The sequence below is a fragment of the Alligator sinensis genome, unplaced genomic scaffold, assembly GCF_000455745.1.
Source record: "Alligator sinensis unplaced genomic scaffold, ASM45574v1 scaffold511_1, whole genome shotgun sequence".
NCBI lineage: Eukaryota > Metazoa > Chordata > Crocodylia > Alligatoridae > Alligator > Alligator sinensis.
The window spans coordinates 307548-324124 of NW_005842114.1; the positions used below are offsets into that span (position 1 = coordinate 307548).

Sequence of the window (16577 nt, forward strand, 5' to 3'; positions counted from 1 at the left end):
AGCAGGGTAAATCTTAGATAACAGGTCTAGGAAAGCAGTGAAACTGGCTTTCTGCAACTTACTGCACAAAGTAAATAACAAATAAATCTAATAATTACCAGACAGTCTGATCATTTGTATATAGATGTGAAAAAAATACACCACTTATCAACCAATGTCAACTTTAATTAAATTGCTATATACATATACTGTATGTAAAATCCTTTTTAGGGAAGGCCTTTGTACATAGATAGCTAGAGCCTAAGTCCCAACTCCAATTACAAAACTGCTGCCATGTGATCCCAACAGTTTAGACTAGGAAATTTTAGAAGGAATGATTTCACATAGGGTATGTATGGAGATTACTCAACTATTAGACAACCAAAACACAAAGATATATTTATAAACTAAATCAACACCCTTTCTTTAGGTATGTTCTTCATGGAACTGCAGTCTTGGTGCCTTTCATTGAAGTTTGTATATATTCAGTTATGCCTTTAGTTCCTGTTTCTTTCCTCCTCGTCCTCTAGGATGATGATCATTTTAAGTGCAAGCCTTTGCCTTTAAGCCTGTTGAAGAATGAAGAAAGCCTTCTCTTCCCTGCTACTTTCCATGCACAGTCCCTCTGACATCTCAGCAGAAGTGAGGTAGTGTCACTTACACACTGAGACAAGGAGGAAAGCTTTAGTCTTTAATTTTTGAACCAGTGAGCACTTGTTTGCATGAAATCTTTTTTGTAAGAAATGCAGTTCCCTGTGCTCTAGTTTATTTCATTTCCTACCTGTCCAGATAGTTTAAATATTAATTGAATTTAATACTGTGAAAATCCGGCAAAACTGAAATTTAAACAACATGTATTAGGGTCTGAGGATAATTCTTCTACCACACCTATTATTATGCTTTCTTCCATGCTGCCCCTACCACTTCCCAATCAATGCACTTACATCCCTTTCTCTTCACATTCTAACCCCTAAAAGCCTAATTTACGCCACCAAGCCCATAAAGTCATCCCACCTTGGAAGGCTGTCCCCCACAACAGTGGTTTAGAAATTAAATGCCTTATATCAGAATAACTCTAAAAATACTGCCTTCTCTGTGTTTTCTACTGTGTTCTGTCATCCTTGTGTCTTAATTGAAATCTTTTTGAAGCTCAACATTTGTTTTGATCAGCACAAAGGCTTATAAGTATACCTTATATTTCAGCTGGAGATCATAACCAAAGGAATGATACTTAGCAGGACCTTACTAGATACATTTGCTTTAATCATGTGGGTGCTTTAACTTCATGAGAGGGTCTGAAAGCCTTCCATATATAGACAAGTCAGCCCTGTGTCTGATGGTAGGTGGAATGATAAGCTCCAATTTGTGACATGTTGAGAAGGGAGGTACTCACCAGTACTTACAACTGAAGGGACATCAGAGTTGAAAAGGCTGATACAATTAGGAAATCTCTAATACTGGAGGACTTTTAGAGGGCATCTCCAGTTGGCAAATCAAGTATTATCTCTGGCTGCCAGTATCTGTCTGATGACCTGGCGGGTAGCAGGGAGAAGGGTTGAGATCAATATTTGCAGCCAGTGAACCAAATGTGGTTCAGCAGCAGCAGCTGTCATATAGAGCTGGAATCCACAGCATTGTAGGAGACTGAGAGACATATTCTAGTATAGTGTAATGGAGGGAAGAAATATTGTGAAGAGCAGAAAAGGGACATTCAGTCACTTCACGCATGACAACCCTCTGTTCCTGGTCTAAATGTGCCCAGACAGGCCACCTCTACAGTGGCTTGGGTATTGTGGACAGATGCACACGTAGCACTAATGCTTGTGAGACCGCAGTGAAAGGTTCCTCAAAATAGTTCAACAAGGTTGGTGTGGACAAATAGAACCGCTTGTCCTGGACCAGCTATATTTAACATGGTAAAGTACAAACAGCTCATTTATGTCTGTAAACCTATCAAATGAGGATTACCTCAGCAAAAGCAGCAAGTGGATGTTGCTGTTCTTTCCTCCAATAGCAGAATGTCAGTGTTCCAATTTGAGTCAAATGGATGCCAAATACAAAGAAGTGCAAAAATGGCCTAAAGCTCCTCCACTGAGCAGTTTGGATCAATGCTTTCAGTGAAGTTTCTTCTGCTTCACCCAAGGTGTACATGAGATCACATTCAGACTCAACACTTTTCGGAACAGCTCCAGTAATGTGTAGCCTGTGTGGGAAGGGGAAATCAGGAATAGTCCTAGAAAAGGTTTTTTCACCTATTTATAAGAAAAGAATAAACATGTTTTTGAAAAAAATTAAGAGCACTCTCTTCAGTAAGGTATTTTCTGCTGATGAACTTTTTGTACAATGAAAACAAGTGTACAACAGATATAAAAGTTACGAGAGGCTGAGAAATGCACATACATTAACCTTTCCAACAAACTTGTTTGGTTTAATTGAGCAACAAAATGAGAATTTAAATTTCATCTGAACTGGGGTTGTTTGGATCGGAGGCTTCCTTGAAGGCCCATTTTATAAAGTGTGCTTAAATATAAAGTCTTTAAGACAGGAATTGTCTCATACAGCCTGTACCTACAGCTCAGGTACAACTGGGTTCTGGTCTTGTTTTGGACTTCTAGAAACTACTGTAATATGAATAATGTTTAACAAGACAATGGAGTCTGTCAAAAAAAAATACTGTAAAGAATGAAACTGGTACCTCACAAGCTGGTAATAGAAAAAAGAAAACTGTATTTCAGTCTTTTTCACTTTATGTGAAAAAATGCACAGCTATAATTGATTTCAAGACAGTCACAGTTATGATTACAATGCATTTTCTTATGTCTGTATTTCCAAATAAAAATGATGCTATATAGCAAATGTGGTACTTTTACGCTCATACACATGACCAATTTTAGATTTTCCAAAATTAAATATTATATAAGGATTCCATTATCAGAACTTAATTTCTCCCTGCCCCTCTTAAAATGAACTAAGTGATTCCTAATCTAGACTCTCTACGTGTTCACTTTATCATATGTGGGGAAGGAAATGGGGAAGACATATTTTGTTGAGATTTTAATGATCTTTCCTTATAATCCTCTCATACTTTTTTCTAGGATTTCATAAAAGAAGGAATGTGGTAAGGAAGGAGAGGACAAGAGTTTGGATACCAGAATGGTAGGTACGGTTTAAATCACACATATAGTGATTGTCCAGTTTTCTTTTAGCTGGGGGAATGTGATCCCTTCTTAGGGGAGGTGTATGCTGTGCTGAGGGATTGTTGCTAGTTCGATATTTTCTTCAAGTTAACTTGAAGAACTACTGCCCTCAAGAAGCTATCGCCTTCAGGAACTTTTTCCCTCCCAAGTAGGTTCACCCTTGTGGGGATCATCTCCTTTTCACAAGCTGTGAACACTGGATGGCTCTTCTTTGGCCATGTTATTGTTGGAGAACTATTGAAACCATCTCATCTGTTCCATATACAGACTTACTTTTTTTTCTGAAGGACCATTAAATATGGCTGACCCTTCTGAAAATTGTCCTTCCTTGCCAGGATTCTCTTTTTCTTCTAACTTATAACTTTCAAAAGCACTTGGCTGAAGTATGGAAGAACTTTCTTATAAAGCAAACATTTACCCATTACAACACCATCTCCTACTATGGTGTTTAAAAAAAAAAAAGCCCTCACCATTTCAGCTTTGTGATATAATTTTATCAGCCATAATGGGGATATGAGTTTTATATAGTTATGCTTAAAAAACTCAATCAACCCTCCTCCTCTTAAATTAATGTAAATTCTACTGAAGTTAATGGAGTTACATTTGCATATTACTGATGCAGATGAAAGGTGAGCTGATAATTTTTCTTCAGTTCTAGGTAATCCTTGGGATCAAGTCTTTCCAGGGGATCTCTGTTAAAATGAACTATGAGAAATTTGTAGAATCCCATTTCCAAGAAGGTAACTAAAAGCTTTATTCTTTAATACAGAAAATGAGCCTTGCTTCTGATTTCTTCATGTCAGTCCAACAATTCATAGTTCACTAAATAGGTGTTGGCAGCCACATTGAAAAGCTACTGAGTGTGGTCTGGTCTCCTTTAAATTTATTACAATTTACTACAAGTCACTGATTACAGTGAAGTTATTAACATTTTATACTAATGTGAGATTATAATTGCATCCATTCACTGTTTGTAATGGTGGGAAGGAAGAAGGCAAACAGGCCTCCCAGAACAGAGGAGGGAATGCAGGATTAAACAAAATCATTATTACAAATCTAGAATTATCTTGCTGTCATTCACCTTTGTATTTTCTTTAGAGTTTTAAACAGAACAGTCTGTGCTTGACACAAGCAAGATTTCAAACAAACTGCTGTATTTAAAGCCATTCACACATTTCTCATTAGCTGTATTGAATCTCTTCAGGAAACCATTAATTAATTGATTGGGCATTCAAGATCAAAAGCTGATAAAGGTTATTCCTAATGTAACTGCCATCTCTGTTTCTTTGCATTTTTTCTCTTTCCCAATACAGTCCTTGATCCAGGAGAGCACTTAAACACATGCTTAACCTTCAAAACATGAGAAAAAAAATGTCACTGAAATCTCACTTTGGGATTATAAACAATCACTAGGTTTATTTCACAGTTGGTCACTAAACCTCCATACACAGGAGGACAAAACATTGCTGTTTTTATACTAGAAAAATCCCAAATTTTAAGTGGTGAGGTTCAGTGCACAAAAGTGCCTCCCTACCTTGCCTGGTACATCCTAAGAAGTCTGCTCCAAAACATCTATAGTTTTATGAGCATGTTCTAACTTTTGGCATTAATCCAAACTAATGGTTGCATTAGAAGAAGTAAAATGGATGTTCTTTCCCCACACCCCAGGGATTTTCCCTTTGACATAAAGTGCATCTCTGCCCCAAGTGGACTTCCACAAGAAACACATGCTGCCCCTACTATAGCACTTCCTTTTTTTCCTGGATGAACAAGCATAACAACTGAGCTACTGAGTCAGTTAAGACCTAATACATATCCAATGTCTCATGTCTGCTACAAAGCCACCTTACAGGTAGCTGCTTTATAGTGGTGTATAAAAATGAATTCTGTAATATCTATTCCCTATCTCAGTGTACAATGTTGGAATTCAATAGTTAAAGTTTGTGAAATGTTTTGAGATCCTCAGCTAACAAATGCTAAATAAGTGCAAAAAATATTCATTTGATAATCTGCGTTAGTTCATTGATCCCCTTAGGAGGATACTACATGCTTTCCACGTCAAGTTGCATTTGAGCTATAAAAGGTACATTAGAAACACATCACTATTCACAAGACTCCAGATCCTTGGTCCCTCATACAGGACAAAAACTGGAATTCTCTTCATAAGCATCAAATAAAATTCCAAGACAATCATAAGCAGACATACATATATAATATGTACAGTGGCTCATAGATACATTAACATCAGAAAAGAAACCAATACAATTTAGGTTGTGTAACAATGAAAAAATAATTTAAAATAACCCTCTAAAATGGTAAAGTGCTGGATTTCTCTATATAATTTACTGGTGAAAAGAAAAGGAGATATACAAATGCTGATCAGAATGACACTGTGCCGTGATCATGCTTTTTATTATTTTTCCATTTTTATTTGACATGATAAATGCAGAATTCTTCCTTCATTCTGCATTGAACATTTGGGACTTTAAAAATATCTAAATTGTTCTTGCTTTAAGTCTTCTCTATATATTGCATGTTTTTTCTAATATATCCCTCATAATAGTATCAAAGCACTAATTTGAAATAGTTCTATGAAATCTGATGTGCATGGAAGCATGGGATTCCTTAATGTTTTCAGAGCAGGCTTTAATGAGGCAGTATTAAAAAAAAAAACACCGGAAGGTACCCAAATTCTTTCTGCATAACAATTTGCCCTGTGACTACCCCTCATGTAGCTGTTGTGGGGACATCAGTAGTGAATACCTAGCCCCATGCTGCCAGTGAAAATGCAGTCCAACTCAACAAAGTTTGGAATCTTTTCAGTAAATGAATTCCAAATATTTATGGTAAAAGAATCATATGGGAAAAGCATGAATGGAAACTATATAGGAATACATATGCTGGTAAAAATCAGCTGATCCATGTGAAATATTAAAGAAATCCCTATGGAAATCCAGGTATGACTGCCTAAAACCAGTATATCAGTTTGTATTATATACATTGAAGACTGATGTACTATACTGAAGACTGATGTATCAGCAGCAACCATCTGTTTGGCACAAAATATTTTGGTCTCATCATGTCTTTTGCTAATATTTCTGCCAGTTAAATTAAAATGTTTAAGGTTGGAATTTGAAATGGCTGAAATCATTAATAGGGCGCTGCCAAAAGAAATGTATATTCCCTGCATTCCTTTGACTGCCATCCAGGTTACTACAACTCAAAGTGTTTGGTTAAAAATGTCAAAGGGCTTTCTTGAGGCTTTACCAGCCTCTTGCATTGTTTGGGGTGGGGAACGAGGACAGTCTCTTCAGCAATGCAGAAACTCACAGAAAATACTGCTTGTTCCACACTGGGGGAAGAAAAAGGGGTAATTTCAGAACATGCACATAATTTGTTTGTTTGTTTAAAGCTGTGTTCATGAACACACCATCTGGAAGTCACTATAATATCGTGGCTCCTGCAGCATCCACACTTCTTGGGTCTTTCACTCCAATGATGAAATTGTTGGTTCTCCTGGCTCCATGAACCAGAGAGACTACTTTGACTTTATCTACATGATGACCCCTGGCTTCAAGGAACTCAATATCTTCTTGAGGAAATTCACCTGTAAAGATTTAAGAAGCGCTTATTTTAATTGAAACTATGTTTTCATTCATTATAAAATTTTCCCTTAAATCTTTTGGCATCTGCTGTACCAATGAAATTGCCTGTAAGTGCCCCATACTTAAGGAGCAGCATTGAGTTGGGAGGTAGGGAAAAGAGGGATTTTTAAAGATCATTTAAAGATGTGAAGGAAAGGCAGGGATAATTGGTATTTATTTATTTAATCTGTTCGTAGAGCAGAGATAGACACACACACAGTATTGATAGTCAAGGCAGACAAATATTAATAAAACAACTTGCTCAAACTACTGATGCTGTAAGTTACAGTAAAATATCTTTGCACCTTTCACTTAACATCATTTCCTCTCGATATCAACTTGGCCAGTTTTTCTCCTTTCTCCTGGTGGGTTTTTTTTTCATTTGGCCTTTCATGTGTTTTACTATTTTTGTGCAAATAGTAGAGAGGTATCTCAAAGAACAAAAGGGGGCTGTAATCTGGTCTATGACATGACAAACTAAACAGAGAAGTGAAAAATGCTATGGTAATTACAATGCGAGTGTGAGAGCGAGTGTGAGAGTTTTCCAGGTAAAGGTATACAGTATTATCAAAACCAAGAGTGCCAAAAATCACTGTTCAAGATGTGAAAAGTGATGAGATGTGGGGGGATTTTGCCTTCTTGTTTCTGAGCCTTCAGGTTACATTTTCAAGCTATTCTATTAAATTGAGGCAGGCAGTTATTTCAGCTGGAAGGCCGCTTAATGAGTTTTGGTGAGCTGTTGAGGGTCACAAGGGTAGCCCCGCCCCTTGACCAGTGCCCCACTCCCGGTCACCATCTTGGGACCAGAAATCCTGCCCCCTAACTCCTGACTTTTGCCACTGGAAGTCTCTCCCCTTCTTGCCAGAAGTACTCCTTTTGGGAAAGGGGGTTGCCATCTTGGAACCAGAAAAAAAAAAATATATATATATATACTATAAATCAAACATCCATAATAATGTATTTTAAATTTTATTAAAAAATATTTTTGTTCTGATTTATGAGCATTTGCATCGTGTATATAGAGGTGATTGCATAATAGCTCAAAATGAAGTCTTATTCTTGTATATTGCAGGGGTAAGGGGTGGGTATGGGGTTTGTTAGGGGGTGTGCGGGTGGCTGGGAGTGTGTATGTGGGGGATGGGGTGCATGTATGTGGTGGAGTGTAGGCACATAGCAGGGAATGGGGCTACCCCCGGAGGTGCACAGCTGTGTGTGTGTTGGGGGTACATGTGGGGAAGGGTGAGGGGGTGTGGGATTTGTGGGGGGATGTGGTTGGGTGTGATGTTTGTGGGGTGTGTGATTGTGTGTGGGGGAAGGTGTGGTTGTGGGGTTTGTGGGTATGATGGGATGTGTATGGGAGGCTCCCTCCTCCATATGTACCACCTTGAGCCAGTCAGCACCCGCTCCCACCACACTACAGCCTGGAGGCTGCACACCTTGCAGAGCCTCCCCACCATTGTCGACAATGTGCAGCCCTAGCCCTGCTCCATGCCTGCTCCAGACTCACCCCAGCAGGAGCAGACCAGCCAGAACCTATGTGCACAGCCCCGATCCCAGTCCACCCCACGTCTGCTCTGCACCGCCCACCCATGCTGCTTCCTGTTGCCCCCTAGGCACAGAGTGGGGCTGGAGAGGCTCTGTGGCTGGACTGCCTTTCTAGGCAGCCCAGGTGGCAACGGCTCCTTCTGGTTGCCACTGCCACTGGCCTCCGCCCTGTGGTACCAGGTGGGGCCCACACACACCGCCCCGACCCAGCCCACCTCAGTCCACCCTGTGCCTGCTCTGGACTCGCCTGCCCAAGCTGAGCAGCAGCAGCAGTCAGCTGGGCAGAAACTGTTGCTCAGCATGGGGGAAAAGTGGCCCCTCCCCCTTGCCACTGCCGGGCCCCCCCTGCTGCAGCTGCTTGGACCCCAGGCTAGGCTGCCCTGTGTCTCTGCTGCTGTCACTGCCACCTCCAGGAAGCCCAGTGGGGCAGCAGTGGCAGTGCAGAACAGATGCAGAGCAGCCCAGCACGGGCTCCGGGCAGCTGCAGCAGGAAAGACCCGGCAGCAGCGAGAGGGAGGGGCCGCTTTTCCCACATGCTGAGCAAATGTTTCTGCCTGGCCGCCACTGCTGCTGCTGTTGCTCAACCTAGGCGGGCAAGTCCAGAACAGGTGCAGGACAGGCTGGGTCGGGGCTGTGTGCTCAGGTCCCCACCGGTACTATGAGGCTGGGGCCAGCAGCAGCGGCAGCTGAAAGTAAGTGCCACTGCCTGAGCTGCCTAGAAAGGCAGTCCCACCACAGAGCCTTCACAGTCCCACTGTGTGCCCAAGAGGCAGCAGGATGCGCCATTGTTGGATGGTGCCTGGGCCAGGCAGGACCAAGGGACCCACTGCAGGCCAGACAAAGCCCCTCTGCGGGCCAGATCCGCCCACAGGCCATGTTTTGCTCACCCTTGTATTAAATCCTGAGGACTAACATTTTCTTTAACAAGGACTAATATTATTGTGTAATTAGTATGTTTTTAGGAGTACAGTTTCAAGAAAAAAAAATAAAACAACACGAAACTCAGTAAAAAGTATGATATGAACACACTGCTTTTAGGCTAGCACAAGGAGTGAGACATTTTAGAATCAAAAAGATACTGTTGTGTGTTTTCCAGCTGGGTGGAGTTACAGAGGGGCCAGGGAAAGGAAAGTGAAAGAGAAAGTGTCTGGGGAGGGGCACAGCGTATAACTAGTTCTAGGAAAGAGAAGCACTGCAGAATAAGGCGGCACAGGCTGCCTTAAACAACAGACAGATTCAAGACATAATCGAAGTCTTGCCATATTCATTTGGAACCCCCAGATGCAGGCTATCACTACACTGGATATATTTCTAAAAAAGAACAGTTATTGAGGACTCAATAGTTTATGAGACATGACTGAAAAAAAACGAAAGACCTATAGTTTGGTCATGTGAAAATGGAGAACTGATGAGGATGAAGAGGTATATCTGAGATGACTAGAGTAGCCTGCTATCCCCCCTTGAAAATGCTCTCTCTTTTTTGATAAAGTAGACATGGAGTCAACCAACATAAATGCTGTTCCCCATACTTACTGTCAACTTGCAAGATGTTGGACTGAAGTTGTGGGTACAAGCGACCCAGTGACAAACTCTCACTCAAATTCTTGTTAAATGTTAAAACATTCACTAAAACCTACACCAGGAGAGACACAGATATTAATAACTTGGTTAAAGCTCTAAGGAATACAGTTGTAAAGCAAGTTACTCATTTGTGACACTAACATTTTCAAATGTAATACCTCACACAGGCAAACACCAATCTGCATTTGTTCATACAAAATGGGTAACTGTTCATTTTTACACTTGCAGATAGGAGCACTTATTGTAGTGATTCTCAGCAAGGGTTCTGTGGCACCCTGGGGTGTTGTGAGATCTTTTTAAGGGTGCTAAGGGGTGGTACACAATGGTAGCACCTTTATCTGCACAAACATTTACATGAGATTTTCCAGATAAACCCAGAGATTTCAAAGAGGAATCTATAGTGTAAAAAACATTCTGACCTATGATGTTTCTGAATTCTTTGCAACAGAACAAATGCTCTATTACTTTTCCCTAATCAACAAACAAGTAAAAGCAAAGAACTAAACTTTGAGAGGGAGGCCTTGAGTATAACGCCTTGAATCTAAAAAGGTTAAGAATGACTGACTTCTCATTACATGAATATTTTCAGAGGCTCTTTATAAAGAGAACTATAAGGGAGCAATTTTCAGAATCAAACGGGTCTTTATAGTTCCAATTAAATCAAATAAAGCAACAATAGGGGCAACTGGGCACCTTTAATTTTCCTCTGACTAATGCCTTCAGTGAGGTAAAGTAACTCAAAACCAAATGTAGTTATGCCCCTTTTTAATAATCCTATCCTGCTGCATATACAATCACACCATTGACAAAGACTCCATCTCATTACAGATTATAAATTGTAAGGCGCTATTTGAGAAAGCTCACATGTGGAGGATTTCAAAAAGGAATGTGTTAAAACAATGATGCTCAACCTTTTTCCCCAGCAAGCTAGATGGGCAGTGCCTAGTCCGTCCATGGATTGGATCTGGCCAGTGATCCCAATCTGGTGCGCACAGAGGGCACCATCCAGCCATGTGGGGAAGGGGCATGAGACAGGCTGGCCTTAATGTGGCCCTGCAGGCAGTGTTGGATTTAGAGTTAGTCGGGCCCTGTGCACAGCTTCATTCCCCACCCCAGGACCCAGCCAAAAAAAGGACATTGGAGACAGAGAAAAAATTGCAAAGCAAATCCTTTGCTAGACTACTTCAAAAAACCACATTTAGAGCAGTTTGCAGAAGAATTTCACAGAATGCAGAAAGCTGGAACCGCTTCACGACTTGCACCGCTTATTAAGTTCAGTCATTTGTCAGATTTGTCCTGCATTTTGGGGGCCCTGTGCCACCACACGGTTTATTTCATGGTAAATCTGCCACTGCCTGCAGGGGAAAGGAGCTTGACCCAGTTCTGCAGGAAGAAGTGGGGGGGAAGGGGACATGGCCTGGTCCCATCTTGGCCCTGTGGGGGGAAGGGGGAAGGGGGAATGGCCCAGCCCCAACCCACCCCAGAGGAGAAGGCATGGCCCCACCATGAACCAGAATCGGGAGGGAGGGGGTGCAACTTGGCCCCAACCCAGCCTCATGAGGGGGAGGAGAGAGGAAGAGGGCACGGCATGCCTGGTTCCGACTGGCCATGTGAGGTTTAAGGTTTGGGAATTTGGTGGGGTGGGGAGGATAGCCATCTTAAATGGCCACTGCTCCCCTGCCACCAAATTTCCAGGCCTATTGGGAGCCCTGCAGGCCAGATACGATGGCTCTGTGAGCCACATTTGGTCCATGGGCTAAAGGTTGGGCACCCCTGTGCTAAAATGTACTGTTAGGTATAACACTCAACATTCAGCTTCAGTGTTCCCACAGTCCTCAGAATACAAAGGTTCTATTTTTCTCACGGTCTTTAAGCAGATGAGCTATGAATACACTGTGGAAGGGCACAAAAGATTTATGAGGTTTGCTAAGTTTCTGCCTCCCCACATTTATAGGCACTGCCAGAGTATGTGAGGTTAACAGAATGGAGAAACTGCAGCAAATATATCTTTAACTTATATATCCAGTTGTATAGGACTGGGTGGTTCAGGAGACTGATCTGATAACCTCTGGACCACAGATTGGATCCAGCCTGTCTGGCAGCACATGAAAGTTTTTACTGTGCTGATGACACTGGTTGGCATTTTTGTTGGCAGCTAGAGCAGAAAGGCTAAGGATTGAGGATGAGGATAGAATGGGGGAAACAGATTTCTTATCTACCCTAGGAACTGGTCTTCCAAGTCACATTGTAAGGCACACAACAAGGCAGGGAAGTTTTATGTACTTGTATTAATACAATGCAGGTTTTTATTGCCTTCCAGTGGCTAGATCATCTGAGGTTTATGAGCCTGCTGCTTCCTTTAGTTTAACAGACCTGCTCATTCAGCTCAAACACAACTCAACTAGGGCTGTCATTTGAGGTGAAACTCACCTTCTACCTTACACCACTGCCTATGTTTTACTGGAGGACTTCGTTCTCTGTGGGCTGTGGCACAATTAGGTATTTTTAATCCTTCATCCCCAAACCAGGAACCACTTATTTCACATTTCTTCTGCAATGAGGCATGTTGGTATAAGAAACCTCCAGGAAAGTGAATATAAAAACCAGCATGGAGACACAAGGGAAGGCTAGTTTAGTCATTCCTAGTGCCAAGTGGTTCAAAACGTGCTGAAAAGTAGTGCTCAAAACGGACCTGAGTGATGCTGCTCAAGGCTTTGTCTCCATTGTTAGCTCCCACGCAGAGATACGTCCCACACATCCCTTCTGCTGGTCGAACAACAGTGGGCAGTAAGAAGGATAGAGGTCTTTTCCCCGGCTGAATGAGATTCCTCTGCAGGTGAATTAAATACACACCTGAACTATCACAGAGTTCAGAACAAAGATTTGCCAGAGCCCTAAATTGCTCATGTTAACTTGCTTCTCTTTTAATTTGAGTAAGGCATCCTAATATTGCTGGCTCATGATTACGCTATTCACACTGCTATAGTAATAGTGGGTGCATCTACACGTGCGCTTTATTGTGGAGTGGATTAATTAGCTCTGTAGTAAAGCATCACTGTCTACACCTGCACCAGTATTACAGCGCAATAAACTAAATAACTCCACTGTGAGATAGTACTGTCCTGGGCAGTACTATCTTACAGTGAATAATTTACTGCACCAAAACACCAACCATGGATATAAATTGCACCCAGTCAGCCCAGCCAGGCAGGGGCCTGCTCCACCCCAGCTCAAATTGCTGCTATCCCAGGCACATGTGTAGATGTTGCAACCGGGAGCAGTTTACTCCACCTCAAACCACTCCAGAGTTTATTGCTTCACGTTAATTGCACATGTAGATGCACCCAGTATTTGGCATTATCTAATACCTTTCATTTCAAGGCATCCAAAACCTTTTGTAAACTGTATACAGAAGTTACAGCACTCACTAATACAATGCAGCTACTTCTGGAGTGGACAGTGTCAACTGTTTAAAAATGTGTGGCAAAAATGCAATTTAGCACAGAAATGACCAGCAGTGGCCAATAAGGCTCTGTCTGAGACTTCAGGTTTTTTCTCCCACTGTCTGCCACTATTTCATCCTACAGAGTAATAATTTGCAAACACAAACTTTAACTTCATTCAACAGACAAGTATTGTCATTCAGTTTATGACCAGTCTCTAGGAAAAGCATACTTTCCCCAGAGCGGCTATGCTACACTCTAGGGTCTCCTTGTAGTACGATAACAAATTATATGTGGACAGATCACACATACAAATAACCTTCTCAACTGTATATCCTATTTCTATAGTACATGGCGTGGAATGATAAGCAGCAATCAGGGCGTTCAATTTGGGTTATTCATAAGACATAAACAGCCTCCTTATGGAAGTAATTTCAGAATTAAAGTAGTTAAAACCAAAAGAATTCAGACCAAGACTTCTTTCGGTAATTTATTACCGGGCTGAGAGAGGAGTGATTGGATGTCTTATTCAGCCAGGAAAAGTCCAACATCTGACTGTTCAGTAGAATTCCAGAGGGGGTTATTATTCCACTCCCAAATGGCCGGTTCAGGGAACTGAAAAATATGAAGAAACCTTGTAACTGCCTTTCCAATGATTCCTGTCACTCCAGGCCTCCTATTGTCACAGTCCTAGCCCAGATTCCTCTGTTCACCTTGGTTTGGTAAAGGATTTTGAGTAGATTTTTAATGTTGGTGAAAGATGCCCTCTAATAACCTTGGAGAAGGAAGCTTTCTGTACTTTGTGGAACAGGTACAGTGTGGGTAGCAGTGATGTGAACTTCTTCTACTCTGCCCTGCCCTGCCAAGTGCTGATGGAATGACTTGGAGGTGATGGGGTATTTCAATCTCTATATCCTAGTCAATCCTAGGACTCTGTCAAGAACAGAAACTAGAGGGAAAAATTTGTGAACATCCTTCCATCAGAGGCTAGACTGGGACCACCAATGTATTTCACATGGGCAACTGGACAGCCACCAGATGATAATGACTTGCATCCAGGAGTGATCTAAACCAAATTAGTGAGTTAAAGATAATGGGCTCTGGATCCCAACATTATTAAATTCATTCCTGCATCCCCCACATTGAATTAACTTTTTTTCTCTGCTCTCTCTTTTCTATAACAATCCACACTGAAAAATAAAACCTTTACCTCACAACAGCAACAATGTAGTCATCAGGTCCCATAACAAGGACCTGGCTAGCAGAGGGTCCACTCTCCATGGAGAACGGTGGAATATGGAGACCAGAAGGGAAGGACTGAGAGTCATTAATCAGCTGACGCAGAACACCAGCCTTTGATTTGCTGCAGTGATAAGAAAGGATATGGTGGGGAGAAAAAAACCCCAGTGAGCATAAAAAGCAGAACATCTCCTATATAGGATAAATCTACTAGCCACTACTAACTGCTGGCTCTTGCATTTGCCTGCGAGGGGCTGGACTGTGGCAGGAGAGTTCCTCTGATTTTAGAAATGAAGGGTAATGAGCGATTTCTGGTATTATATCTGAGAGAAGGCAGTGAACACCTGGAGTTCAGAGAGGTTCAATGGAAGCAGTCAGGAAAAGTATTAGTAACATTTTACAAAACAAAAAGGGATCATACGGTAAGACTACCAAATACTAAGACACTGAGGGCTGGCTCAAGGCTCTGTCATGGATGTGCTTGGAACAGGTGTCCAAATATAGTGACAGTGTGAAAAAACAGCTGCTGTATTAACACAACTCAACTTTGTTTTTTGTAATTAGTATAGCAGGCTGGTATTGTGTCCCTCAAACAGCCCACCCTCATAGCAGGTCATGGCAGGAAAGGTTTAACTTGTATTTTTTTTTTGGCTCAGCGTGGCAGACATTACCATCCTCATCACTCCACCTAGCTACAAATGAAATGGGAAAAGCACTCTTTAGAGAGAAAAGCAGAACCTAGGGTGTGAGCTGAGCAATTTTGGAAGAAAAATTCTAGGAGCATCCAGCTCTGGGGAGAAGGTTCGAGTAAAACTTTATTGTTCGTTCCAGACTAGAGGTGAGCCTGGCATTCCCACAGCATGCAGACATCCTTTTGGGGAAGACCCAGTGATAGGATTCAGATCCTATACTGATTGCAAACACCCAGTCATACTGACAGCATGGCTGGGCCCTTAGGTCTGACTAAGTGGGTTATATTATGTCTACACAACAGGATTTAGATGCAGTTCCCAATGCTACTACTGTACATTGCCACTGCTCAGGAAAGGGCTGTAGCAATACTTTCCAGCAGGGACTAGACTTTAGCATGCCTCTTCTACTGTGTAGAAGGGACTATAGAGACATGGTCTTCCACATAGCATATTTTCTTGTATACAGCATTCCCTGGAATAAAATATGTACCTTGTTTTTGAAGGCAAAATGAAAAAAAAACTAGCTTTCCTTGTAGTAAGTAACTGAGTAGCAGGAGATAGGGAGTGGAGCCTACTCCTTGTTCTGCTCCCTGTAAATCATGTGAAGATTTTACTTTTAGTTTTGATGGGGACCAGCAGAAACCATGCTTACCATTTCTTACATATAATGTGCGCTTAAATAGCCAGCAGCTGGTTTTTAGAAAAAAGTGCATATAAGAACATATAGTATATAAAAGGCCTTGCCTAAATTAACATAGTTACCAGTTGTTGACACAGGCATTAGTAACAGCTGCAGCTGACTAGTGCTGATTCTGGTATAGCTAACTAGTGTCAATCAGAGCCCGGAAAAAATCAAACTACATTCAGCACTATTTCATTACCAATAACTAAACCCTGATCTGCAGTATGAGAGATTGAATTTGAAACCCCAACATGGTCCCTCATGCCACATGGTAGACGTGCTATGAGGGCATAAAACACTGATCAGGGTGTTGAGGGAGGAACAACAGCCAGGGAACACTGGACAGGCTCACATTGTAGATGGGAGCCTCTAAGTAGGGTTTTTCAAAAAAAGGGTGGGAAGCCTGTTACAGGAAGAATCCAGCCAAGGAAAGCCCATTGGCAAGCCTCACAATCTTTCTAGACCAAATTTAGTTTTGCTCAGATGGGTATGCTGCTAACTGCTGAATGTAGCACAGCTTGTGCCATAGGGAGGCTGTTGGAAATTGCCTTTTCATCAGTCAAATGAAGAAGATA

The 16577-nt window shown here is 41.7% G+C and overlaps 1 protein-coding gene across 1 annotated transcript in view; it reads right to left on the reverse strand.

Annotated features, from left to right (window-relative positions):
• Window positions 1–2369: 2369 nt before the first annotated feature.
• GGT7 (gamma-glutamyltransferase 7) overlaps window positions 2370–16577 on the reverse strand; it is a 74607-nt gene continuing 60399 nt past the window's right edge. Inside the window, exons 11-15 of the mRNA XM_025205391.1 lie at window positions 14600–14752; window positions 13887–14004; window positions 12639–12776; window positions 9899–9998; window positions 2370–6783 (exon numbers count right to left, since the gene is read on the reverse strand). Of these exons, the coding sequence (XP_025061176.1) occupies window positions 6620–6783; window positions 9899–9998; window positions 12639–12776; window positions 13887–14004; window positions 14600–14752 (673 nt within the window). The 3' untranslated portion in view covers window positions 2370–6619. The remainder of the gene's footprint in view (window positions 6784–9898; window positions 9999–12638; window positions 12777–13886; window positions 14005–14599; window positions 14753–16577) is intronic.